At 42.1% G+C, this 25,125-nt stretch overlaps 1 protein-coding gene across 2 annotated transcripts in view; it reads left to right on the forward strand.

Moving 5' to 3' along the window:
• The window catches only part of LOC306762434 (signal-induced proliferation-associated 1-like protein 2), an 85,775-nt gene extending 60,990 nt beyond the window's left edge, over positions 1–24,785 (forward strand). Inside the window, exons 11-21 of one of the 2 annotated variants that reach the window (XM_079248893.1) lie at positions 3,013–3,159; positions 4,269–4,372; positions 4,513–4,601; positions 5,757–6,130; positions 8,212–8,463; positions 11,819–11,957; positions 17,741–17,963; positions 19,336–19,467; positions 21,633–21,750; positions 22,596–22,674; positions 23,075–24,785. In XM_079248893.1, the coding sequence (XP_079105019.1) occupies positions 3,013–3,159; positions 4,269–4,372; positions 4,513–4,601; positions 5,757–6,130; positions 8,212–8,463; positions 11,819–11,957; positions 17,741–17,963; positions 19,336–19,467; positions 21,633–21,750; positions 22,596–22,674; positions 23,075–23,221 (1,804 nt within the window). In that variant the 3' untranslated portion in view covers positions 23,222–24,785. Of the gene's footprint in view, positions 1–3,012; positions 3,160–4,268; positions 4,373–4,512; positions 4,602–5,756; positions 6,131–8,211; positions 8,464–11,818; positions 11,958–17,740; positions 17,968–19,335; positions 19,468–21,632; positions 21,751–22,595; positions 22,675–23,074 lie in introns of those variants that run through there. The other variant, XR_013771498.1, reaches the window with a different exon arrangement.
• The last annotated feature ends 340 nt before the right edge of the window (positions 24,786–25,125 follow it).

Genomic DNA, 25,125 nt, shown 5'->3' on the forward strand with positions numbered 1-25,125 from the left:
GGTTAGAAAAGTCCACTTTTTAATTTAAGGTCTTTATTTTTCCCTTTAAAAATATGAAATAAAAAAGTACCAAATTTTTTAAGAATGTTTACCATTTCTTACCATGTCATATGTCAAATATTTGTTATAGTGAAGTTTTCAACTATCTGGTGTCCATTAAGGAGCAAAAGACAAAAATCAGATAGTGTTTCACAGGATTTTGAGCAAAGTTTGCACCATAAAGTAATACCAAATGTCTCAGAAACTGAATGTATCATATGTATCATGCTGGGTTCTTTTGGGTTAAGATAACTGTTCAGTTTCTCAGGGTGTGTCAAGGCAGGATGGAGCAAAGATAATGCTTAGCCTGATTGGCAAACTGATATTTATCCATAACAGGTAGAATGATCCATTTAATGTAAGATACTTATTAAAAAGGTAGCCAAGTCATTGCATTAAACCATTCCACCATCTTGAACTAACAACATTATGCTTTTAAGACATTCTTGCAGAATAAAGCTTTTTTTTCTGAAACTTGTGATCAAATATAACCCTCAAAAGTGCCAACCCTTTCAGATAAAATCTTTGAACTTTCAGCTTTTCTCATTTAGAAAAGAGCCACAGGAACACTTTGAGGTGCTTTTATTGTGTTCAGTTATTTGCATACACTTAAATGGAGCGTTTTAGTCTAATGAATTCATAGCCTTGCTTTCATCTCCCTTTAGATGATAAGGCCGCATTCAGACTTTGTTCCGTCCTAAGCAACGTCTCCTCTGGACATCTCCATTGAGCCATGTAAAGCAGTGATTTGTTCATTCTAATGAAACCCCTGCAGTCATGATAACCTTTCCAGTGTGTCACACCGACCCCCCCTGGTGTTGTCTGTTCTGGCTATACTTGGATAATGGCCGCCTCCTCTGCCTAATCAGAGTCTCAGGAAGTGGGAGCACTCCACTCTCCCTATGCTTCTTTTTCTCTCTCTCTCTCTTTGTGTCCCTCCTACTCTCCGCTCCCTCCCTCTTCCTGCACCCTGCCGAGGAGGAGGTGATGGGGACGCTGACACAGCTCAGCTCATCTCATCCAATTACTGCAGAGACAAAGACAGTGCTCTTCCCTGGACCACGATATGTAGCACCCCGGAGAGAGTGTTATTGAAGGAGAGGGAGGAAAGAGTCGAGAGGAAAACAAGAGGGGTTTATAATTCAGTCAGATATTATTCAAAACGTAAATCAACATTAATTATCTGGTCAAATGTTTTAATAGTTTTAATAACTGGAGAAATTGTTTGGTTTGTTTGTTTTAAATACACACTCACAGTTCATCATTCTCATTGTAAGAAGACTCTTTAGATTAATAGAGATATATTGTGAGCAGATGAAGGGAAAACATGAACCAGAAGGTCTAAAGTAATGGATAAAGGTTTGAATTATGCAGCTTCCTCCACTCTAAATTATGGCTGCATTATGAATGAAAGCTGAACAGACCAAGCACATCACTGGCAGGTGGTCTCACTAAAATAGTCAGTTATCTAACAGGGCTTTTGGAGGTGAGGACCGCTGATCCTCAGGATACGTTTTAATTTTTACAACTCAGATAAAGAGTCATCTCATCCAGACATTTGGCTCAATCCAGAATCTGCGTCATAAACCATACGTCTGCGCAGCCAAATGAGGCTGACCTCTGTGCACCCTCCAATGCTATTGCAGTGCAGAGAGTTATTGCACTCTGCACGCAGACACACACACACACCTAAAACATTTTCATGTCAAGCGAGGAGAGGAAAGGAGAACAAAAAGCAGCCACTGCTGTTTTACATTAAAGTGCCCGGGTCCAGCTGAGCAGAGGAAATGTAGCGATCTAGCTAACACGTTTGATGATGTGCGCTGAGATTTAGTTTCTGACAGTTTGGACGTCCACACAGAAAAGGCTGATGACAAAGCAGGACAAATTTGCCATACTCTGTCTGGAGTATGTCTTTTCTGTGTATCCAGATTTGTTCGGTAGTTTGCATTAACACAATTATTTTCATAAGAATCATGTCAACATTTCTAGACTTGGGATGTTGTGGAAAAATCTAGTTTGTTTAAATTGTTAATGTCACCTGGGAAATCAAGTTAATAGAGACCCAAACCCATTACATAAACAAATATAGAAAGAAGAACTAAATATGGGGATATTGTATGTCCAACTAAACACAAGGCATCCTGCCTGTGCCATTATATTTTTGTCTTCTAATCTAATTGGTGTGTTGTTTAAAGGGGAGGCCTCCGGACAGCAGGCATGATGGGCATCCAGTGTTTGTTTATCAGCCCAGTCTACTGTCCATCTGTTTTTTCTGTCCAGGCAAACTAAATAAAAGAAACCTGCTTTTTTGAGGGTGTTGTGTTGAGTCGGGGTAGAGGTTGATAGGCTGACTGTCAAACCAGTGAAACAAAGTACATGACTAAACTTCATTAACACGCAGTGAGTAGTTTTGGGGTTTTTTTCAAATTCAGAATCACCTTCTTCCCTTACGGTGCATACACACAGTTTATCACCATCTGGGTTATTCACTGCGGCTTATTTCCATAGCTAATCTCTTTTTCTGTTTGTCTTCAAAGAACATGAAACCCTCTCCCTCCCTCACTGGCAGATCTCACATTTTATTTGGAAATTTTTCTCGGTGCTAACAGGCAAGGGATTATTACCGCCATGAAACAAAATAATAACGATTTGAGTGTTTGGGTAATAAGTTTTTCAAGTTTCCCGAAATGTCATCGTCTACAGTGAAAAGTCTCATTTAGCCAGCTGTTACTAAGTTGTTTCAGTGACTAATCTCTGCAAGTACAATAGATTAGTATTGAAATTATTAGTGGATAATAAACTACCGTAAGCTTTAAAATCACTTAGAAAAATTTTGGAATTTTGTGTCATTAATAAAATAGATTTTTGTTGGTTGAATAAAACAAGTATATGAAAAATCTGTTTAGCAGTCAATGTAAGTTTTCACCACCTTTGAGCACTTGTTAACATCCTGCCTCTCTATTTCTGCAGGACCATGCAGGACATGGAGAATCCTCAGCTGACCTCATGTAACAAGGGTGACCAACACTACCGAAGCTCCCCCAGTAACCAGTCGTCCTCCAGTGATCCAGGGCCGTGTGGCAGCAGCAACTGGTCCCAGCAGCCTGGATATGATGGGTACAGGACCAACAAATGTGTTTCTTTTTAAAAAAAAAAAATTTCCTCCAAGCAGTTCCTCCCAAGATGATGTTGATTTTGCAGCAATGAATGCAGCTACAATCACCCCAGCACAGCTTCTCGGGCCTGGCAGCTTTTACCAAACGCTAGCTATTTTCTGTACGAAATGACCAGATCATCAGCGCACTTTTGGCTTCTAGTCACATGTTTTCTTTTTTATGGAAAGTGAACTAAAAAAAATATAAAATTATACCAACAAAGTTTAAAAAGAGCAAAGTTTATTTACAAAATAGGGGTTATCTTAAATGCACCTTTGTTGCCTTTTTTGGCTGTTGAAATAATTAAACCTCCTATTTTTTATTTTTTTTAAATTTTTTTAACTGTATGAGACTAAAATTCTTTGTAGCATCTGTCAACAAATGTCATCATCACATTTTCTTTTTTGGGGATCAAATTTTCCTTTTTTCCTCATTATCTTTGTCAAAAAGATGTCTTCAAATGTTAAGATGTACAACAGATGGCAGGACAGCACAGCCTTTCGACTGCACAGGCATAAATCTGTCAGACTGAGCTGAATCCATCAGAGACCCGTGTCTGTGTATAGATGGTTACAGAGCTTGACATGAGGCGTAGCTCCCTGCTGTTGCTTTCCTGTCAGAGGCCTCAAAAGTGCACTGAACTCTTGAGGACCACCGAGCCCTGTCAGAGCTGCTTCAGTGCAGAACAACAGTCTAGCTGATTGATCGGCTCTTAGAGTCTTTGTTAAAGATAACAAGACACTGTGGACTCTGTTCATCCCTTGTAACCCCTATTAGCTCTTCAAGCTTTAATTAAGATCTGCATTGAAAAATTTGCTCCCTTTTCTCTATTGTCGACGACAACAGAGTGCTTGGCATGTCGGGTCGAATGAAAAGAGGTCTCATGCCAGCGTTGTCTGGCAGCTTCTTTATTCTATTAAAAGCTCAAGTGATTTGACCTTAAAGGGTCTTGAGCTAATTGCTATACATCTGTGGTAGATCTATTCAAGCCTTTCTTTTACTTGAATACAGAGCTCAATCTACAGACTGAAAATAATTTACAGCCCTTTCTTCTGCTCCTTTTTCAACCAGATGTCCGTCCCCTATCCTGCATGAGCGGGCAGGAGACATCCAGGGAGGGGATGGAGAGATCCGCAGGGAGAGAGAGCCCACACTGGAGAGAGCCAGATCTGCAGGTGACTCTGATGTACTTTTATTCATGCAGTCATGATTCAAGTGCATGTAAGATCTGGAGTATATAATGTATTAAAGAGCAAGGAAGCCAGGGCTTTCATGATTCATGCTGTGTGCTGTTTGTTCCTTTGGTTCTCCACAGAGGCCAAATGGCACATTCCCTCAACCAAGATCCTGAATCCTCTGAAGCAAAGAGAAGGAGGAAAAGACTCTCCAAACAAGCTGTCCAGGGTAAATGTCTGCTCCACCGTCGTTCCACCAGACACAAGTTGTATAAAACATTTAACAAGCGTTTAGAATGTATTGCTCAGCTTTTTTGCAAGATATTTGGACGAGTTTGATGCAGTTTCTCGGTGGGCTTGATTCTCTGCGCTAGTCTGCTTTACCCCTTATCTGTGTTGCCTCTTTAAGTGAGGTTGGATTGTCCTTGTTTGTATGGGCTTTTCAGCAATCAGGAGCTTAACTGGCATGTTCAGCAGGGATGATTTGGTCGTCACTTTGCCATCATCAGCACACTAATGGCCATCTCATCATTGCTTTCTGGTTTTCTCACACTCTTCACTAAACACATGTGCAATCGAGCCTTTCACGTCGTTCTTTCTTGATATTCTGGAGTCTTTTCTGTATTTTCGTTCTTTCTTTCTATACTGGAGACTGGTAAATGTACCTAACAACTCTTTCAGTCAGTGCTTTAAGCCATCATCGCATTAGCCCAGGCCTATGGATGAAAAATTAAACCCTCCTCTTGGCACTTTGTCCCTAATGCACAGGACTTGTTTTTCAAACTGTTTTTGATGCGATGTGATTTAAGTTGCATCTATGATTTTAGCTATGTTAAGTACGGCGTAATAAAGAAAGCATGTCAGCTCAGTCCTATAATTCATTGTTTATTTTCCAAGATTAAACTTTTCTATTAAGCTTCCTCACTAGGCATCTGTTTTCCAGTTAAGAGATTTTTCTATGCAGCTGATGTACATGCTGAATACACTGAGCTCAAGTTGGCCATGAACATTTCCCCACTTGACTGGGAATATTCCAACTAACTGGGGAATATTGTTGATTTTTACACAGATTTGGGGACCAGATAATATGGATCTCTCCAAATATCTTGAACAGTATGAGAAGCTGCATGAAAGTATGCTGCATCCAGCATATTGTGCTTTTATTCCGTCAGATAACTAAAAATATAACAGGCCTCTCAAAAAAAAAAGATGTTGCCTCAGTCAAGGACATGCGCACTGGCCAATGGGTAAACCCGTTCTTGAATAATACAGCAGACATGTCAAAATAACCGTAAGACTTATTTGCAGCTGCCATTTAACCTCATTTGATTTATTATAACCCCCCCTGTCTCTCTATTGCTCTCTCTCTCTCTCTTTGCACCAGACTGGTGATAAAAACTCAAGCCACTCAAGTAGCAACACTCTTTCAAGCAACGCCTCCAGCAACAGCGACGATAAGCACTTTGGCTCTGGAGACTTGATGGACCCAGAGATGCTGGGCCTAACTTACATCAAAGGGGCCTCCACAGACAGTGGCATAGACACTAATCCCTGTGTGCCCCCTGGGGCTCGGGTGTTGCTGCAGGGTCGGGTGGGGGAGCAGGGACACCCTTGGGTATCTGAGCACCATGAGGACGGGGCATCTGAGGAGGATCATGGAAAACTCTACTTACAGCAGGGCTTTGCTTCCGCTATCATGTCTAGTCATGTGACGGAGGGCAGCATTGGAGACCTCAGTGAGATTTCATCCCATTCAAGGTACAGTACAAACAAATCTTTTTTTTTTCTTCTCCAAAATGCATAATTTTCCAAGTATTTAAGCAATTTATAATGCACATGTTTTTCTGCATTTTGGGGTTATGACACTGACGAAAACGTGGCTTTGGATTACAATCCATCTAACAAATGGAGGCTGGAGTTTGTGAAATTTAGGGACAAGTAGAAAACCATTAGCTTTAACTTCATAATTTTTACAGTTATGCCAGATTTTGCATGCACGTATTTAATGGAAATTATCTTAATTAAGCCTTTTTTTTAAGCATTTGCTTTCAATGTGATCTGGTTTACTTGTTTGTTTGCTTTTTTTTTTTTTGTCTTTGTGGGTAAACAGTTTGTTCTGTTGAGGCTTAATTCTTCTTGGGTCACTGAACTGATGTGCCTGCTTTGGAAATTCACACCCTTTTTGTGTTACATGGCTCTCAGCAAAATCCGCTGTTCTGGAATACGAGGGTTCACAGTCACACACCACCACTGCCAACCTATTCAATCCATTATCTGTCCTGTCAAACACACAGAGACAAAGAACTGCACAAAAGAAAAGTCTTTTCCTGTTTACTGACATTCTTACAGTCGTGCTCGCTGTCTGTCCCAGTACCCAGTTCATCCAGCTGTTTTGAAGCCACTGGCTGGATCACATGGGGACTGTACTCCATGTTCTCTTCACCAGACTGGAGCCCATCTGGGGGAAACAAAAGAAGAGGTGTCAGATAGGGTCGAGCCTTGCAGCCTTTCACAGCATGTCTTTATAGAATAGAGTGGGTATCTGTTGGTTTATGCCGTGCAGGATTATGTTACACAATCTGTTTAAATCATTGACCTGTTTGGAAGGCATCAAATTTGCCCAACCCCCCCTGATGTCATTCAGAAATGAGGAGAGAGCCAGCGGCATCACCTTGACTACTGTGAAGTTTCCCACCTTTTATGTAATGGTCTTTGACACGAGGGAGTCATCTGAACTAACAGTGGAGCAGCAGGAGCACATTCTGCAGGGTGTGGTCCAGATGGTCATGAATATGGAAGCTGAGTGTAGCACTTCCAGCTAAAGCAGTCTCTAATGTATTTTAGGAGAAAAGCTAAAAGTTCTACATGATGTTAACACCAAAAGCCAGCATCTTAGTAGGCTTTGGATTTGAACAGCTAACAGGTGAATCCTCAGTAGACAGAAGGCATGGAAACCCAAACTGTCGGCCTTTATTATTAATAACAAAATGAACAAAGGTGGCTGAGGATACAGGCGAGCTGTTTTTATTGTTTGATGCATAACTCCTTTTCACATCATTTTTAAAAGCGATCTCTTCATCGTACATTATCATCAGAAACGTAATTCCCCAGTCCCCTATTAATTTTAAGTAGATGTTATGATCTGACTGTAAAAAAAAACAAAAAACAACAACACAGCTGCTGTTTTAAAGCATTTGATGAAATGATGATTTTTCCAACAAATGAAGCATTCATTTAACCATTTGATCACAATTTCAAGGGTCAGTTCACTTCAGTAACAAAATTAAAAGCAGTTGCCAGCTTACATGGTAGCTTGCAGTTTCTGCGTGTGTTATGCTTGGAGAAGCATAAATCAACAGGGGTCACAGCAGCAGATGTCTGCAAACCTGAAGACAACTAAGACTAAGTGGGGGAAAAGCCTCTTTGTGGTTGGAATGCACTGACCCATAAATGTGGTTTGTCATTTAATATTTGACTAAATATTGAAAGGACAAAGTTCAACAACAATATGAACGTGATAGACTGGAACTGAGTCATCTTCAAAGTAGGTTAAAGAGGAACAAGCTGGCACACATTGTATGGAGAGGAAAATAATGTCATCCTGTTTAGCCGGCCACAGCACTCGTCATTTTGAGTTAGAAAAAAAAAAAAAACCTCATCTGTTTAAGTTTATTCCATGCATCATTGTTCATAGCCACTCATGTTTTTTCATTGCTAACACTTGTTTATGGTTTTATTATAATTTTCTCTTTTTTTTGTGCCTTTTTGTTTAATTCTCACTCATTATTTGCTCACTTTTGAGTTACATTATGTTTTTATTTTTTTTGCTGTTTGATCAGTGGCTCACACCACTCTGGCAGTCCGCTGGCACGTGGTGCCAGATACTGTATGTCCGCTGACTCCTCCAAGGTGTACACCATCCCCCAGACCAGCAGCTCAGGGCCAGAGCCGGGGCCAGGGCCCAGCTCGGAGGCCTGTGGACAGACACGCACACAGTCCAGTTGCAAACAGCCAGTGGGCATGAAGACGGCTGATGATGGTGATGATGATGCCCACAGCACTGAGGGACCTCCCAACATTTCAGAGTGTGGGTGAGTGTGTGTAACAGAGGAAAAGCAAGACAGAGAGTGAATGAGATCATCACGAAATAAGCACAATTACCACAAAAGCAAAGCAGATTTAGCTCCGTCTGCATCCAGTTCTCACGCTTTATTTTGTTTACTGCAACGTATCATGCAAAGACACATGACTCGCTCTTAAAAAGAAAGAAAAAAGAAAACAAACAGCTGGGAGTTCTTGTCGTAAAGAATTGACAAACAGCATTTAAATATGTTCATTTCTCTGAGACTTCAGGCCTTCATCAACTGCAAAGAAAGTGTTTCATATTAGTAAGCCTAACTGCTCCTAAGACTGTAAAACTAGGAGAAATTTGTAATTAAAAAAAAAAAGTCTGTTATTCTGGAAGAGGAAAATCTATGTGCCTTGTTATACCTCATGTTATTTGCGTAAAGACCTTAGAAGTGAGATGATCTGGTCACTCAAGAAGCCGGCAGAAATGCATTATAACAAAAGAGAAGTAAGTGGCGCTGAAACCTGACCACCTGCAACCACAGGCAAGAAGACACAGGTATTACCAGGTGTGAACGCTGCTCTTGCTGTCGAGTTGTTGTCTCTCAGACCTGCTGTCTAGCCCACCCAGAGTGCATAAACTGGCCTTGATTGAAGCAGACAGCCACAAAATAAATAAGCTCAATGAAGTCGCTGACATAATACACTTGACACATGTCACATGTTGTTATTGATCGTCCCTCTGAAGTCAGGTCCCGGTGGATTGCTAGGCTGAACCTTTGACAGATCAGCATCTCTGCTGGGAGCCAAGCAACGATCCTCATAGCAACAGACTGCTGTCACACATTCCAGAGAGTAGCTTCTAGAAATGTCACCCAGGAGGAGGAATTTATTCAGCAAAGCTGAGACAGTGCACGCTTCTTTGACGTTATATGAGCATTGATGACTGACAGTGTCTGTCTGATGATAAAATGGATTGCTGTAAAGAAGTGTATGCATGTGTATGTACTTGTTTGAGGGTGTTAGTGAGCAAGCCCGTGATGGGCATGTATTAGAGGAGTGAACGTTAGATACGCACTGGAAGAAACCCCCAGCTATGGTTTCAGAGTAATTTTATTTAGGCTGTGGAATTTGCTGTGATTGATCGCATGCAATGAAGTCATCTTCTACCGACTTATGAAAAAGCTCAGTAACTCAGTTACCCTCTCCAGTGTTTGTTTTTATATTCCTGCGGTTTTATTTCATCTTACATAACGGCGCCTCATGATGAATGGCCTAATATTACTCACAGATATTGTTCTAACATAATGAAGTTTCTCTTCCTTCTTTTTAAAGCATTTTCTCGTTTGCTATAACACTGATACAGGATGTGTAACGGTGCTCCTAACCTTCCGTTCTTTCTCTCTTGCTTCTCCTTTTTGTTTCAGAGGAGCGGAGAGCTTGTTAGCCTTCCTTCTCAAAATGCTGTCTGAGCGTTCCAGGTACACAGTTAACGTAAACCTCTGTAGCCCTGATCTGACCCAGCTTGCTTCCCCACATTCTGCCCCACCTCCTTTATATCCTAAACCAAAACCCCCACTTCCCTTTCACAGCAGGTTTCAAAGTGTTGTTTTTGTCATGTGACACGTCCTCCAATGTAGATGCCGACCGACTGTACATCAGCAGCTGGGACATATCTGCTGTATCTCCCACAAAGTAATGTCTGACTAGGGCTGGGCGATATGACCTTTTCGTAATATCCCAATATTTTTATGGCATGTCACGATATACGATATATATCTTGATACTTACCTTAGCCTTGAATTAATGCTTTGGTGCATACAATCACATCAGTAAGATGATTTTGTGTCTATGGTAAAACATAATTGTTCATACTGCCTTAAGATATGTTGATTTTAAACATTCATGCCAAAAGGATGAAATTGTAACGAGGCAAATTGATCAAAACTGTATTTATTGAACAGTTAAAGCAGTGGCAGAAACATGTCATTTTAAATTTGTGGTACTACTACCTTTTGTGGCGACACTTTTGTGACATAATTTGCATACAACAGTTGTTTGGTCAACATCCTCCCTCCTGTATCCAAACCACCGCCAGATGATGGATCCTGTACTATTTTTCTTCAGAAAAAATTCTTCCCTCCTCCATTTTTTGTAACTCGCGCTGCTATTGCTACCGGATTTCTGTGCTAGAAAAGCTGCTACACGCTGCCTCTCATGACGTAGCACGTAGCTCACGTTATGTACGTAACTAGGTGCGCTTACTTTAACTGTCTGTGCAAAGCGGTGCAGAGAGTTCGAGGAGGAGGGAGAAAACCCCGCCCACAGCTAAAAACAACTGCGTGACAACAGGCTACTCAAATATGATGAATATAGACATTTTCTATATCCCACAGGGGACTAGCCACGATATCTCGAGTATACTCGATATATTGCCCAGCCCTATGTCTGACCCAACTATTTCACAAAGAATCCAGAAGTAAAAGGTGTGTGTGCATAAACACACATTAATGCAATTGAAATCAAGATAATGTGCATAGGTTTAGTGTAAGATCATATTGCTCCTGGATTCTGCTTTTAGGTTTAACAAGTTGTTGCATTTGAATACCTGTGTATTAAGGGCTCGGTTGCCAAAGCTTAAAACAGTGCAAGTCTCTGTAAAATTGTCTCTAGGTTACCATCACAACCAGGCCGTCCCATTGTCTAGCCATCGAACTAATCTCCCTGCGGCCATCTAACACCCTGCCAACAGCACTCAGTGTGTCACGCACACGCTGCTCACTTATAGCAGAGGTCTCACAGCCACACAACTCCACCAGCCAGGTCAGTCACATCCTCCATGCCCTGTGCCCTCCCTCACCAAGCACTCAACACCCTCAGACTCGTTTAAATGTTTCCAAACAAACCCTTCTGACAACCGGTGCCAAGAAAACGTGTCACCTCTTGTGGGTCCTTCACCAATCCCTGTCGAACAGCTCTCATGTCTTCCTCTGTTGTTGTGTGAGCACTCCTCTTGGTCTGTGGTAATTTCTTTCCAAACCCTTTGTTTTTTATTTTCCCTCTTTTATCTCTCACAGTACTTGGCTGCACTTGTGGCAGTCTCCTAAGTAGAGTGATATGAGACAAGGTGGCATAGGAAGCAAACCTCCTTCCTATCTTCCTCTCCTTCCCTGCTACCCCACATTTACCTGACTAGCTCAGAACAGAGAGGCTCTTGATGTCACCATGCTAAGACGGATCCTTCACTTGGACCTTATGTGTTATTCTGCAAATATTCCCAAAGTAGCCGGGGCCACCTTTGAACCCAAACTGCGATGGCCCGAAGGCCTTCTTCGCGTGATGAGCTGTGCTCTTCTGTTCCCTCTGTGTCATCTGCAGGCAGCTGTACGCACAGGAAGCAGCCTGCCGGCTTCAAGCTGCTGAGCGAGACGGAAAATCACTGCAGCGACTTTCGAAAGAAGAGTACCGTAAAATGATGTTGCCCGACAGCCCTCCAGGAGGAGACAGGAATGGGAAGGTGAGGTTACTGTGGCTGATGATTGACTGATTGATGACTCGCATGTTTTAAGATTTATGATGTTGTGGTTAACACGCAGAAACCTACCAAAGCTGTACAGTCATGAATGATGATGCTGCTGTGACATTAAAGTTTATGAATCTCTGTCCAACCCTAAGGAACGTTCCTCACGCTGACTAATAGGTGTAGAAGATGCAAGGCCAAAACAAGTGCAGATAAGTTCTTACTGGTGCTCAAGTTAAAACCATGAAAACATCTGCTTCCTATTAACTGGCTCTGCTTATTTACTGCACATCTGATGGGCCTCGTCTCTGTTAACACAATACGCCTTATGTCCCTTGTGACTGGCACAGCATTTGCCTGATTTGATATATAAAGCAGGCCAAATTTACTCAGTTGGGATGTCATGGATTAATGGCAGAATGCTGCATAGGGTGCATTGATGTTTGATGTTCCTGGGTCCTGTAGATTCTATTAATTGCATCTCCAGTTCTGTTCACCATCCCCCATCCATTATCTACCAGGAAAGGACCCTGGAGATGTACAAATGGGTTATTTTTGGATGCTGCTCAATTCTACTACAAATGCACTTCGCTCCCCAAGAGGAGCCGGCAGTGTCCTCTGGCACAGGCAGGCCCTGCCTCTCACATGAATCAGCTCAGTGCACTGAGTTCTTTGTCTTATTGTTGTTCCCTTGGCTTGCACTACAATAAAATGTGGCACTTACAAGAGAACTAAGCAGTGTTAGTGATTGTCTGAAATGAGAGCAGCACACACCTTCATTTGATTGCTTTTTGTTCCCCGCAGAGGAGGAAGGCTCAGTAACCTGTACAAAGGTACCCCTTCCTGATTGTGTGATTCAGAGAGCAGCAGGGTTTTTTTGTTCTAATCGCGCTCTGTGGTCTGACAATACACTGCATTGGGAATCAATCTTTAGAAGCAATGCATCAAGGAGGGCACAATGCCTGGGACTCTAAGCATACACACACATGATCCCAAAGAACACATACAGTTCTTTTTTTGGGAGCAGCTTTTCTAGGATTGAATGTTTTCAATCATCAGCTGGCACATAAAAGAATCAAATTACGATAATGACAGTGTTGGAAACAATGCTGATTAATTTCCCATTCGCATTGTTTAATCTTCTAAATGATTAACAGAGGATACAGTAAAGGTTAATGCCCCTTCCGGCGCTCACCCGATGCCAGCCTTTTTGTGGGTGAGCAGGTGCATTAGAGATTTTCCTTGCCAGCCACAGTGTCCGCTTGGACGCCCCCTTCACAGACAGACAGACCATTGTGTGGCTGACGTAAAGGAAAGGCCGTTCACAGCTTATTTTCAAAAAACATTCCTCTTTTGAACCTCCTGTGGGAAAGGGAAAAAAAAAAGGATCTGAATAGATGGTTGTCCAACACATCCTCCCAAGTGGCACGTCAAAGCGGTCCAGAGCTGGTTGCTGTCTTTGTTCAATGTGGGCTGTGAGAAGGAAAGTCAGGCAAATCAGGAAAAATCTACGTGGAAGTGTCCATGCTGGCATGACTGATAAGAATGGTGCCGTTGTACAAAGAAATTCAAAGACCTAACAGGCCAAATGAGGACAAGTCTGTGTCCAATAGAGGTTGTTTTAGACACACGAGGATAACTGTGTGTTATTCTTCCCGCATATAATCACTTCCTGCATTTGATGTAGAATTGCACTGTGATAATCTTGCAGGTTTTATCAATATGTTTTGTCAGCATTGTTTCCCCGGCAGGTTCAATTAAGCATTGTGGGAATGTGCACTGAATACCTGGTCTGATGCTGTAGAAGTAATGAATAAGATGGCTTTCTGCAAAACATTAAGCCCTTTTGGAAATGGTTTCATTTGCAGTAACTCTGTTTATTGCAGCTATTCTGTGCTATTTTTTGCTTCATATCAGAAAGGAGTAAGTTCTGTTTAAAGCTGCTTTGATGAGAGAGAACCTTATATTGCCTAATCTCATAAAGCTGGGTTGGAAAACTTTCAATAAGGTACAGTCGTGTTAAGTTAAAGAAAGCAGTATATGCTTTTCTGTTTTAAAGACAGACTTGGTGTTTGCTAAATTCTCACCATGGGATTTGTGGAGGATTTGTCTTTGAAACTGAGATGGCTGGGTGTTGGCTTGTGGGGATACCAGTCTAGTTTTGGTTACAGCTGAGAAGCCAAAGGCAGAAATTTACCCATCCGTGCAGCTGCTCCTCGTATCATTTGTGGCCACTTTTGATGTCACCCCTGCTGTATTTATGTAAACTAAATGAGACGATGATGGATGGGATTGGTCTTTGAGGTTTTGTGTGTTTAAACAGGAGATCCCCTGTCAAAACTCTGACAACAGTCACGAAACACAAGTATCTTTGCCCTGGTATCCTGTGTAATTCTTCTCTGAGAGTAGAGGTTATCCTTTCGTCAGTGCTGATTGTCTCAGCTCTGAAGTGTTTGCATTTGTTCATTGTGACGTCTGCAGTAACTTGTTCTGTTAAATGAACTTGTTGGCTGACCTGACTGCTTTTCATTTTACCACTCTACTACTAACGACAGTACTGGAAAGAATTCAAAATCTATCCACGTGGCTACAGCACAGATTACATTTATTGACTCGTGCAACACTTTGCCATACATTGAGCTACAGTAAAGGTTAGCCCCACACATAACACATACAAATAAGCAACCATACAAATATCAATATGGCAGAATCGGGTCAACTATCGAATTGAGCATGTCAGTCCCTCTTCAGTTTGTCATAATGGCTGTACTGGAAGCCCACAGATTATGTTTACTCTCAGTTATATTCGGGCATGAATATACAGCTTGCCTAGGGGCTTCTTCTTCATATGACTCTGACAGATACAAGATCAACTCAGCAATCCTAGTTTGTTTGTTTGAAAAGCAAAAATGGGCAGATCAAACCCAGTCCAGTGCTGGTTTGTAGCATCATTAGAACCATTTCTTTCTGTTTTGACCAGCCGCGCTCCAATTCTGACACCAAAAAGCACAAGAAAGCAGTGGAGTCTAGTCTAAGCTAGAACCAACTTAAAACTGTGGTTTAAAAGGTTAGAGATAGTTAGATAATCAGACCAAGAGGGACATACCAGGTGAATAAGATTTAAAGGGCATATTCACATCAGGCTTTTTGATTCAAATCCAAGTCAGTTTGTTCGGAAAGTCCACTTCATTCAGGTAGCTTTGAATGTGCCAAATGGATTCTGATTCGGACCAAAGGAGTGGACTCCGTCCACCTACGCAGGTCTTGGTGCGTTTGTGTCCATACTGTGTCCGTTATTACAGTGTATTTCTGCAGTATACTTGCACAAGACAGAATAAAAAACCCAAAACTGCAATAGTTTCGTGCTCTATGTTTAACTCGCAACAGAGTTTTCTTCTTCACGTGCGTCTTGTCCTCTCTTTTGCTAGATACTAGTGCAGCGCCACCTTTGGTGGGAATGGGGATATATTATTGTAAAGGTTTGGCACATTAGAACAAAGTGCAGCGTGAATGCAATCTGTCTGAATAGATACAACCCCCTTCAACTGAGCCGAGTCCCCAATCGGCAGTGAGCATTACTGTATCTTTTATTCAGCCTATGAACAGTTCAAAGTAAATCGCAAGAATATTTTCCAAACAGGTGTGTAGGTTTTTCCTACTATGCCAATACTTGGATGAGCACACAGCAAGGCCTGTTTTCTAACTATTTAAACTGACCTCGTAAAGTGGGAACCAGCTAGGTCAGACGTGACCTCAGTTAAAGTCCTCCAAATGATTAATCTACTTGTTTTTCAGGATGTAGAAGAAGAGTTCTCTTCCCGCAAGCCAGTGTATAAAAAGCACTATATCTGAACCAGTGATGCTTTGTTAGTTGACCTTACGGATGTTTTACTAATCCATCAGCATTTTCAGAGAAAGAAAATATGCAAAATCACAGCAATCCATAAATCTAATTTGGCTAAAACAATAATCCACACGTGGAGGATGGGTCCATGGTGTTAATGCACTCATGTCCCTAATTTCTTTTAACGAAGATTTGTGCATTTTTGACATATTTCCATGGTTCAAGCCATTTGAAGAAATTGTTTGGTATCCTCTGTTTCTGTGCTTGAATCAGAGGGATTTCTTTCTCTCTTTCTCTTTCTTTCTTTCTCAGATGTAACTGTATCTCAGACTTGTCTGTCACCTCATATTTTTCTTCTCCAACCACGTTTGTGGCACTAACACTCTCTGCTGTCTACGGCCTCCAATATTGAGATCTGACCATGACTTGCCACAGGGGAATGACCCCTGTCACCACCTCCACCAGCCCTGTCCCCTGATTCCCCACTCTGTCAGACACTCTCCAGCTGTTCTCAATCATTTGCATTTTTTACTGAGAGCAGAAACTGTAATTAATTTCTGACACTGCTCCCTGATGTTCCCTTCTTACCACCCAACTGCCTGCTCATGTAAACTTTCAGTGTCCAGGGAAAGGCAAAGCACTGGGAATCATCAGAGAGAGGATGTGTAGCTCATTTATCTATATCTTTTATTTTTATATACATATATATATGTGTGTGTGTGTTCTACATAGTCTACACCCTCCAAAGCGCACTTACCATCCTCATAGTACACGATACAAGATATTTTTTTTATTGATATCATTGGTATACATACTTTAACTTGATTTTAATTTTGTTCAGCACTTTGGTCAACAGAGGTTGGGCTAAATGTGCTATATAAATAAAATTTGAATTGAATTGAATACCGTTAGAAAAATGAGATGGTCTACTTAGTGTATGAGAATTACCCATAGTGCTCCCTTGTTGTTGAGCAAATCCATGTGCCAAGTTGATCTAATCAGTGATCCCATTCTTAAACAAAAAAAAAACAAAACATGAAAATATTTCTTTAAATGACAGAAAATGGCATCAGTAATTTGAATTTTATTTATTTTCATTTCCCTGTGTGTCTAAATGACAAATATGTGAATGAGGCGGCCCAGACGGGCTCTTCTCGGGCTAAGAGCACAGTGAAGCTCTCGCCTCTGGCTGACAGCCGTTCTGTCAAGCTGACGTTAACTTCAGTGAAAAATAATCCTGGTTAGATGCATGTAATTAAATTTATTTGTGGTTATTGAACACAATGCCGCTGTCCTCCCAGCTTGTCTGCTGGGACAAATATGTGTGTATATACAGTACTTTTTTTTTTAAAAACTAGTTTGCCACTGTGGTACCACCAGCACTCTGCTGCTCATGCTTTTCCATCAGGCGCACAATGAATTCTGGGAGAAAAGAGGCAGCAAAGGATGCATCGCTTGTAGCCTTTGTTTGGATTTGAAGGGTGTATTTGAAGGAGACTTTTGAATTGGGACAGCCCTTGGCGCACCACAATGACGTAGGCAACTGGCGAATCCATACTTGGAAGTGTGCAGAGCCTGAATTGGGACACAGCTAATGTGTGTTTAGCAGACATGTGCAGAGCTTGTCTGAGTCAGGTGTGTTCCAGCGGGGATACTTGGAAAACCTGCATTACACCGGCCCTCCAGGACCAGGATTGAGCATCACTGCTCTAAATTGCCCCTCGGAGTCGGTGTGATTGTGAATGGTTGTTTGTCTTTCTGTGTTGGCCCTGCGATGGACTGATGACCAGTCCAGGGTGTACCCTACCTCTCGCCCGATGACTGCTGAATAGGCTCCCGCTTCCCTGCGACCCTTAGAAAATGGTTAAGAAAATGAATGGATGGATATGTTATTTTCTATATGACTTATCTTTGACAAACTGCTCTTCTCCTTCAGGTGTCAGCAGTGGGCACTTTGTCACCGAGACGCTCCCTGTACCGAACACTTTCGGACGAGAGTGTGTGCAGCAACCGCAAAGCTTCGTCGTACACCAGCTCACACAGCTCCGTGCTGGATCAAGCCATGCCCAACGACATCCTGTTCAGCACAACTCCACCTTACCACAGCACGCTGCCTCCTCGCATGATCCACAATCATCAAGCAGCATCCAATCTGCGGAGTGAGTATAGACAATGAACAAGAACCACCTACAGATATATTAAGTTAAACTCTGTCTTATCAAAATGCCTTGACGCGATGGATGGCTAATGTACAGTTTCTCAGCCAGATTTTCCTGCTGCCAGATAAGAGCCAGGATGTAGTCACTTGCTTGAACAGCCACTTGTACCCTACTGATTTCATTAGCACAGCTAAACACACTCCAGCTACACTCCTCAATACACCCAGCTAATTGGAAACGGGTGAGGCTGCATGCTACTTGCAAGCTATCTACCACTGCATCTGCATTAAGCCGACGCCTGTCACTGCTGGCTAGTATTCCCTTTTCTACTGTTCACCCAGCTTCCTTGGAATATACACAAGTAAATAAGAAGTGTGATGTGTCCTGCCTGCGCTTCAGCAGGTCTTTAAGATCACTGACATAAACATGCCAGTTTTTCCACCTGGGTTGTCACTGTGTCTGTCATACATAATGTTTCATTCACTCGTCACTCCCTGCCCGCCTACCCTCTCTGTCCTTCCTTGTCTCATTTCCATACCGTTCCTCACCTGTCTCCTGCTGCTCTCGTTACATAGAAAATGGGCTTTGGAAAGATGGTTTTTCTCTCCAGCCTCTTCTTCCTGTCAACTTGATGGATTCCCGATTGTTTTGAAGGATAGCTGCGAACTCGAGCTCGCTCTCTTTTTCCCTACTGAAACTGCCCAAATTTGGTAAACAGTGAATCACTCAAGCTCCAAGGAGCTTGGTAAATTAAAAGGAGAATGTCATCGTCACCTCAAGCTCTCGTAGTCTCTTCTCTGCTTCCACGCTTATGTTTTTCTAAATGCCTGTCTGCAGAAGGGAAGCTTGTTTATTGCATTCTCGGTCTTCCAGAGCAGAGAGGGAGTAAGGGTGGGAGGGACGGAGGAAAGGAAAAGGAGATATTGATTGAAACATGAAGACATTCACTTAGACAAGTCATTTATCGCCCGACAGTCAGAGCCTCACAAGTGATTCACAGACAAGTTGGTTTAATGTGACTAGAACCTATCATGCTGTCACATTGATACAAAACTTTTCGTTTAAAAGTGTGATTGTTTGCAGCCCGTAGAAGGATTTGTGAGAGGCATCCAGATGGGAGGTGAAATTGCCTTACTTAGGCTAGACTGAACGCTATTTTATTATGTGCATGGCTGAAATTGGCTCAGTTCCAATCTTTTTAACAGGAAGGAATAGTTTGAACAAACTCCCTGCTTTCCCCCTTCTATGCCCCTCCATTCCTCCCCGACTCCTCCTGTCTGATCAACACCAATGGGCATCTCAAAGATTAGCCCTAACTAAACTATACTCAGGCTGGGCTTAGACTTACGGGATTGCCTGCCTGTCTCTGCAGGTGAGTTTTGGTTCTCTGACGGTTCCTTGGCGGACAGGTCCAAGTTCAGCGACCCAGGCCTCATGCCCCTCCCAGACACTGCCTCGGGCTTGGACTGGTCTCACCTGGTTGATGCAGCACGAGCCTTTGAAGGTAACCAGCTCGGCTAAAGCTGCTGGCACCTTGTGTTACCACCACCAGTGCACCCCTCCCCCACTCCCCCCTCCTCCCTTCCGGGATGCTTAGCGCGTACATGTTTGTGTGTCTGCAATCTGCAAGTGCTCACCCGCTTGCATGTATAGGTTTGTGTGAGCCGTGTTTGTGTTTCTACTGCTGTCTCTTAAGTGCTGCAGAAGGTGACTTTTGGGAATCCCTCTGCTTTTTGCACCTCTGCTCTCAGCCCCTTCGTGGTTCCCATCAAGCACTGTGATCTGGAAAAATGAGCTGTCATTTCTCAGCACAGAGATGGAGCCAATTTTCACACCATAAAACTCAAGTCAGCACTCAGGCAGAATTCTTCACAGCTGTCCCTTTTACTGTTAAATTTTGGGTTGTTACTTCGGACTCATCTTTTGCCCTGACGATTAAACGCAAAGTATGTTCCCCCCCATAACAGCAAGAACTTGTGGGATTTTCAGGAATGAAGCATTAGCTTGAAATTCCAAGGACTTTGTATTAAGCTGTCGCCTGAGATAGCATGACTTACGTCAAAACCAAAAGTGTGTTTTCACGGTAAATGAGCACATCTGAGCCACATCATGGGCGGCATCATCATTTTTAATTTATTTTTGCCTAATTTGAGTGCTTATTTAACCACCACCATGTCAGTGCATTTCCCATCCACCATGGAAACACTAACATGCCATGCAATGTTCTTCCACTTGAACTCTATCTGACCTCCACCAGTGAGCGGACATCATGGCTTGTGATTATTCATTCGTCAACTCTTGAGTTTATACTTTTGATTTCCTGCTGCAAAGCCTGGAGTCCATCATTTAACAAGAGAGGAATCATGAGAAATGATGGAGAGTCTGACTGACAGCAGCAAGGCAGTTGTCACGGCAGCCTGTGTAAACTGGAGCCTTGTTGCCGAGCAGAAAGTGGCTCCAGGCAGCCATTGTGCAGCGTGTTTAACCAGCTCTGTTTATAGGCAGAGGGGAGAAGGAGCTTGGCTGCGATCTAAAGCCTTCATAACCTTGACTGTGCGGATCGTTCATTTTTACTTTCCTATTGTTAAAAAAACAAAAAAAAAAAAAACTATGATAGTAGTTTGCAGCCTTTAGCATTAACATGTCTGAAACCATGTGTTCTCATAACTCTTAGAAGTTGAAGCAGAAGGGATCAAAAAGAAGCTTTGGTCAATTTCAGGAGCAAAAAGCTTTTGGTGCAATTACTTGATGTTCCCTTTAAAACCGTTTATTGTATTTTTGTATTCCCTCACAAATAAACATGAACATTGTGTTTTCCTCGTGATTCTGCTGTTTTCTCTTCACGGTAATCTGTTCTGTTTGACTTTCATCAGTTTGTCCACTAAATCTGGACTTGCAGAAATGACAAGCTGCTTTTCTGCTCCCACTGCTGCTTTCGACAAAGTCTTTAATCTGTCTGATGCAGTCATAGAATATGAGGAAGATGTTCATTCATATGTAAATGAAAGCATGGTTTCCCTTTCCTTCCTTGCCTGAACAACCAGCTCGTGGCTCGACCAGCTTTTGTCTCAGAGTGGATTAGCTTTCATTTGGGGACTAAATTAATGGAGGAGCGTGCTTAATCTTTTCTATGAATATGTAGATCCTCCTATCTTTAGTCTCAGACCAAGGGCTTGAGAGCGAGTGGCTTCTAAAGAAAACCGCATAAGAGCTTAAAACTGAGCAGTCCCAAAGCGTGACATGCCAAGTTTGGGTTTTCCATGCAGCTTTGAAGAAGCTTAAGGGCCTGATATAGTAAAACAAGCATGACTGGTGTCTTACAGCTCACTGGGATCTAGCCCATTATGAGCCAAACAGCTGTTAGAAAAAAACTCAAAGGGTTGAGGGTGCTGGAGTATCACCCAAGGGACTGCCTATAACTGTAATTTCTAGAAACGTCCTGTTGTCACCTTGTTACCTATTGTCTGATTATAGATCTCTCAGAATGGGAGGGACTGCCATTGGGGACATCAAACCAGTCGTTCATTCACACAGCCTATGAATGAATCGCCCTTCCTGTCAGGAAAACATGCATGCAATTGTATTATTCTCTTCTATTTTAGTAGCATGTTGACAAAAATGCTGTCATAAGCAGATTGTAACCTGCTGCGTCACCTGTTCTGTCTCAAGACCAGCGCGTGGCGTCTTTCTGCACAATGACAGACATGCAGCGGGCCGAGGCTCTGCAGATCTCCAGAGAGTTGACCAGACGGGTGGTGGAGGCGGAGGGAGCAGCGCTGGAAGCAGAGTAGGCTTCACTTGCAACACAAACACAACATTGCACGAGAAAGTGAAGATTTATTGTTGGCTAAAAGCCCTTCCTCCCTTAACCGTCTGAGCTTAGCAGTTTTTACCAGGCACAGCTGGCATGAAGAGCAGTATGCAGGAAACACTGACAACTTACCAGGAGAGATGGTCACAGATTCAGAGTTTGTTTTTTTATATCCTGTAGGCAAAGCAAACATTTAGGGAGAGATGGCAGGAATCATTAAAATAGACCTGATGTATTATCAGCTGCAGTTCAGGCAAATTTTTAAGTCATAAAGTACTTCAATACTCAACTTTAATTAATTCAGAAATGATGTAACACAAATGAATTGGTCTTGAAACAAGACAGTGGTTTCTTTTGTAAAGCAATATAAATTCATATTATACATGTAAAAGATTAATAAAGATATATCCTAGTCGTTAAGCTAACCTAAAACAGTTGCATTAAAAACTAGCAGACTGTGTTGCAGCAACCATCAACAAAACCAGTTTAAGAACCAGATCCAATTTTCTCTAAAAGGGATATCAGTGACTCTTCAGGCTACACTGGATTACTTGAAACACCTGCTGCCTACATCTGTTATGGGTTCATGTGATAAACAGTAGTTTTGCCATTTTGGATTGTGTGGTCCACAATTTATAGACCCGGGACAATAGAAACAATGAAACCGGCGGCTTTGTTTCGGAAAAATAACAATAAATGAAAGGTGGATTGAAAGCGAGTGTGCACAGGGGGAAAAACGTCCCATTGTTAGATTTTTTTTTTTTTTTTTTTTCTTTGTGGCGTTACTCTTACCCAAATTGTTTCTGTGTGTAAACCAACAGCAGCTCCCCATCTACACTAACTGGCAAAGTCAACCAGCTGGAGGTGATCCTCAGGCAGCTGCAGCATGACCTCAGAAAGGCAAGTTTACATATATGGCTAATTTCTCAATTATGTTTTTGGCACCTTTGTGCTTTCCACACAAGCAAATAGTGCATGTCTGTGTCACACAGCCTGACAATGAGTAATGGGTGCCCTAAGGTCTCCGTTATACTAACTCATCCACTTAATTCGATATCCTGCTTCCTTTCCTTATTGTGTCCCACTGCAACGCTTCCCCACCTCCACTAATGTGCTTCAAACGTGGAAAGGAAGTGCACTTTTATCAGAGGAAAGGCTGCTTTGCCATTTTAATGCCTCCCATTTACGGCGCTGACGAAAGATGGATGTTCTCATAATAGCCGGGCTTTTATCAACTCCTTTTGTATCGATTTATCTTTTCATGTCCCTGCTTTGGTTGTGTGTGTTCTTTTGTGTTCAGGAGAAGGAGGATAAGGCAATGTTACAGGAGGAGGTGCAACACCTGAGACAGGACAACATGCGGCTGCAGGAGGAGAGCCAAACAGCCGCAGCTCAGCTCAGGAAGTTCACAGAGTGGTTCTTTCACACCATTGACAAGAAACCCTGAGAGGGAGGCCTGTAGAAACGGAGGGAAACCAAGCAAAGAAGGCCTTCATCCCTCCGGGGGCACCCACTCAACTCCTGTTTAAGCCTCCCAGATGATCCATAAATAAATAGACTATAAAACAAACCATTACCAGCCCCAAGAGTAATTAAGACTCTCTTTAAAATAGCCCGTGTTTAGGAGACGGCTGAGCTGCCCTGAGCAAGAGACTTAAAAACCTGATCTGGACCTTCATTTTGGGATCCTTCTCAGTCTGAAGTGCAGGGCTGTTTCTGACTTTAACAGCCTCTTCATCTTGGAAAACAAGGCTCTTGGGAAGCCTCCTCATCTCCAGCGCTGGAGAGGAATTGAGAAGGGCAACCCTCCTCAGGGGCCCCTACTAAAGTCCCTGGGATCTTCTTACAGTAGTGGAATGTAAAGCTCATTTACTGTAGTCAACATTTAATCTACCTACGTAAGTCACGTCAGTCTACTGTACTGTATACTCAGCTGTACTGTATCATACTGCGCACACTGTCACACAGCTGTTTCTGTGCCGACATTCATGGACACAGGAAAAAAAAAAGAAAGGGAGGGAGGAGGGGAGGAATGTACTGGACATAATGAAGTGGTACTTACTGCACCAAGAGGAATCCACATGTGGCGGTCTTGACAACATACGGTAAAGGGAGGGAGGATGAATGTAGCTCAACTGAGACCTTTTTTCTCTCTGGATTTCCAAAGTCACAAATGTTTTAAGGTTTGATGTTTTGAGATTTGGTTCTTAACAATCTTCACTTTTTTTTTTTTTTCTTTTCCTCTGTGTTGTAACATAAAGGTCACATGGCAGTAATTTTGATGTTTGAAGGTGCTTTTCCCCCGACACACGTTCTGTCAGTAGTTTCCATTCACTGTCACAATGTCCTAGCAATAACCAAGTGGTAGTTACATAACTGTGTTTTTAAAAACAGAAAAGAAAAAGAAGTTAGCACAAACGTAAAGAGAAGCGGTTGCATTCGACGTATTTATAAAGCTGGAGGAGACTGTGCCTAAAACTGGTTGTAAATGGATTGTTTGCTTTCAGTTTTGTTTTGTTTTTTTTAAATAAACACAAGGCTTGTCTGTGGCTCACCGATATAAAAATTGTGTGTGAATATGTGTGTGCGCGCGCGCGAGTGTGTCAAGTTTAACACAACAAACTGAGTTCTTATGCAGTGGTTTCTAGAGCATTAGAGCAAGCGCCAGTGAACCACACTTACAACGCCAAATGTGTTTATTTCTGTACATAACTGCCACAGAAGTGTCTTGTATTTAACACTGTTATTTAAGCTTATTTAACCTAAAGTTGTTTATTTTATTAAGGGTATTTGTTTTTCTGCACTAAAGGAGAGATAAAGCTCTGTGTACGTTGTAAAGTGTGTAGCTTGCCAGGGCAAAAGAAAACAAAAACATAATAAAAACTATATATTTAAATATATAAATGATGATTTTGGAGATTCCAACATTTGGATGCTGCTAGATTAACATTTTGCTGGTTTGTATGCTTTTAAAAATGTCTCTCTCTCCCCATTAACTGTCTCATGCCTGGTGGGACATTGTTTGCTTTTTTTTTTTTTTTTTTTTTTTTTTTTTGGTTTGTTTTATCTTTTCCTTTTCTTTCTTTTTTTTTTCTTTTTTAATAAATGTAGTTGTAAAAATAACAGATTTTCTTGTGCTTTGTTCTGTGTTTTCTGTCTTAATTCCAAACCAAAAGCAGTGATGTGAAATTTAACATGCATTATGTGACCCAGAGTGGGACTCTCACCAGCCGGTGGTATTAGATTTTCAATATGAATGATTTGTGGGCTCATTTTGCTAGAACTGCATCACAGAATATTTCCAGCATCACTGTGCAAACATGGTACCTATAGTGCATATGAGATCCAGTG

This window comes from Telmatherina bonti (assembly GCF_933228915.1).
Source record: "Telmatherina bonti genome assembly, chromosome: 11".
In the NCBI taxonomy this organism is placed as follows: Eukaryota; Metazoa; Chordata; class Actinopteri; order Atheriniformes; family Telmatherinidae; genus Telmatherina; species Telmatherina bonti.